Source organism: Triticum dicoccoides, chromosome 5B, assembly GCF_002162155.2.
Source record: "Triticum dicoccoides isolate Atlit2015 ecotype Zavitan chromosome 5B, WEW_v2.0, whole genome shotgun sequence".
Classification (NCBI taxonomy): Eukaryota; Viridiplantae; Streptophyta; class Magnoliopsida; order Poales; family Poaceae; genus Triticum; species Triticum dicoccoides.
The window spans coordinates 678512096-678514667 of record NC_041389.1 but is presented as its reverse complement, the minus strand read 5'-3'; the positions used below and the strand labels follow the sequence as shown (position 1 = coordinate 678514667).

Here is a 2572-nt window from a genome sequence, read left to right as displayed (position 1 = left end):
CTTTTCCTATGTACTAAAGCAAAGGAGGTTTGGAAGAGGCTAGGAATAGATGAGATTATTGATAGAGCTTGTGATGTTGATCGTGCTAGAGAGGCGATACTGGTATACCTTTTAATTCTTCCAGATCAAGATTTGCGTATTATGGGGTACTAAAATGTACGAGAAATGATAGCTATTTCAGCTTGGTATCTATGGTGGGAGAGAAGGAAATTAGTGCACAAGGAAACAACTCAGAATGCAACTTAGATATCAATGGGGATCATAGCCCTCACATACAATTTTATAAATGCATCATCTTCAAAGGCGTCCATGAAAAAGGGGGTTGGCATTGTCCCCCTAGGGGTTTCGTGAAACTCAATGTTGACGCCTCTTTTGACCATGACATGCTGAAGGGTACGATGGGGACGGTTTTGTGAGACAACAAACGTAGGTTTATTGCAGGAGAAAATGGAAAGATTGACCATTGCGCGGATGTTCTGATGGCAGAAGTTCTAGCCCTCAAATTTGGACTAACACTAGCGCAAAGGGCAGGGTGCAATCACCTAATCATCAACTCAGATAATCTAGAGATGATTGAGACCATGCAGGATGGAGGACAGTCAACGGGTGCGGCAGCGGCAATTTTCGATGACTGCTTCCACTACGCATGTGATTTTATCATGACTAGATCCGAACATTGTAATAGAGAGGCAAATAGAGGAGCACATGAACTTGCTAGATTAGCTAGATTTTCTTCAACTTCAGATTGGTTCGAGGAGCCTATCAATGAAATTGTACTCATCCTCACAAAACGATGTATTGGTTATTTCTAATGAATAAAGTTTCATTTTATTTCAAAAAAAGGAGGTGGAGTTTTCTTTGAGAACTGATGATGGGAGTGGGGTTTGTTTCGAGTGAACATGTGGGATATATGGGGGTGTAAATATGAGCGATAAGAAATCTGACTGTTATACAACTCAGAAGCTCTGGAGTGATCAACTCAGAGGCTCCAATGTGAATAAAAGAGACAACTTTCAAATGACTCGGACAGTCCTACCAAAGAACATTTGAAGGTTGTGAAGGGAACTCTTCAGCAGTGGCACACTCTCTATTGTTGTTTCGCAAATTCCGACCGGATAACTTCGGAAATTCCAAGGAGGCAACAGAAGGTTTGCCAAGAGCATCGTCCCTGAGGATCCTCCAAACCCATCTCAGCATAAAGACCACATTCATGTGGTAGGACGCGAGAATACCTAGACCACTTGACCATATGGTATTTCTGGTGCCCTTGGACCTCCTGCCCAAAGAAACCCGATAGGTCCAACCACTTGACCATATGGTATTCTTGGTGCCCTTGGACCTCCTGCCCAAAAAAACGTGATAGATCCTCTTCGAAGGAGCTATGCACCCCTTCCGACAAAATATACAACCCGTCATATACATGGGGAGGATAGAGAGACAAGTGTAGATAAACACAAATTTACTCCCTTTGAAGGTGAATCTCCCAGGCCACAGCTCCATTTTGGACGCAAGCCACCCCGTAAGAGGGCCAAAGTCCGGGATTGGAATCCTAAAATTTGACAAAGGCATCCCCGGTATGCAATGGGGAAGGAGGACGGCCTACAATTAATGTTGTCCGCAATCAGCTGTTGATCTGCAGCCGAATACACCATGAGCACAATCTCACAAAAACATCATATTCTCATGATTATTACCAACAGTTCCTAGATAAGAAAGTATTCAATACCTAAGTTGACGCGAGACCTTTGGTGGTGATTGGTCCTTTTCTTTCTCTTACTTTGAGCATGTGCGTGTGACTATAGAAGATGTGGGTGTAACTATAGAAGGTGATGCCAGTCTCATGGATAGATATACTTGCGTGGTGATAAGGTTCGCTTGGATATGGACGCGACGGACCGAGAGAAGTTGAGACGTATTGCACGCCGATCCCAGAGTACGAGACATAAATCTCGAAGCTTCACTTCTTGAAATTACGTGCTGACAAATTGGCACATATGGAATGGGGATTGACTTTCTCGTACGAGCCATATATCTCGAAACTCTACTTCTTGAAATTTTGTGCTGGCGAATTGGCACGTGTGGAAGGAAATGTAAGCAAAGTTGTAGCTAGGCCCCCTGCAGGCGGTGTACCATGCCATTTTCCTTCAGCTGGACCAGCATATAGGCACGTATGGATTGGATACATGCAAGAATCCGGTCCCCGCATTTAATACCTACCTTTTATTTATTCTTATTTACTAGTACCAATTTAGTTCCTTTATTTGGTACTATTTGATTTGAGGACCATCAATCAATATATATATTCCTGTAACAGCTCAATCATCGATTCGGCTGGCATATATATTTCTTGGAGCCAGGGAGAGAGCCGTGAGTATCCATCTCCATTGTTGAACTTGGAAGATGGGGGAGAAGATTGGGATGACCAAGCTTTGGGCGCTTTCTCTTGTGGTTTTGGTCCTCGCGGCGGCGCCGGGCGTACCGGCGGTGCCTATCACCCTCATCACATCCGCCGTCGACAAGGGAGCCGGTATGTACATGTACATGTGTTTATGCCAATTTTTAATCAACCTTT

At 44.0% G+C, this 2572-nt stretch overlaps 1 protein-coding gene across 1 annotated transcript in view; it reads left to right on the top strand.

Moving 5' to 3' along the window:
- The first annotated feature begins 2017 nt into the window (after positions 1-2017).
- Positions 2018-2572, top strand: part of LOC119312573 (pectin acetylesterase 3-like) — a 5033-nt gene continuing 4478 nt past the window's right edge. Inside the window, exons 1-2 of the mRNA XM_037588302.1 lie at positions 2018-2164; positions 2315-2527. Of these exons, the coding sequence (XP_037444199.1) occupies positions 2401-2527 (127 nt within the window). The 5' untranslated portion in view covers positions 2018-2164; positions 2315-2400. The remainder of the gene's footprint in view (positions 2165-2314; positions 2528-2572) is intronic.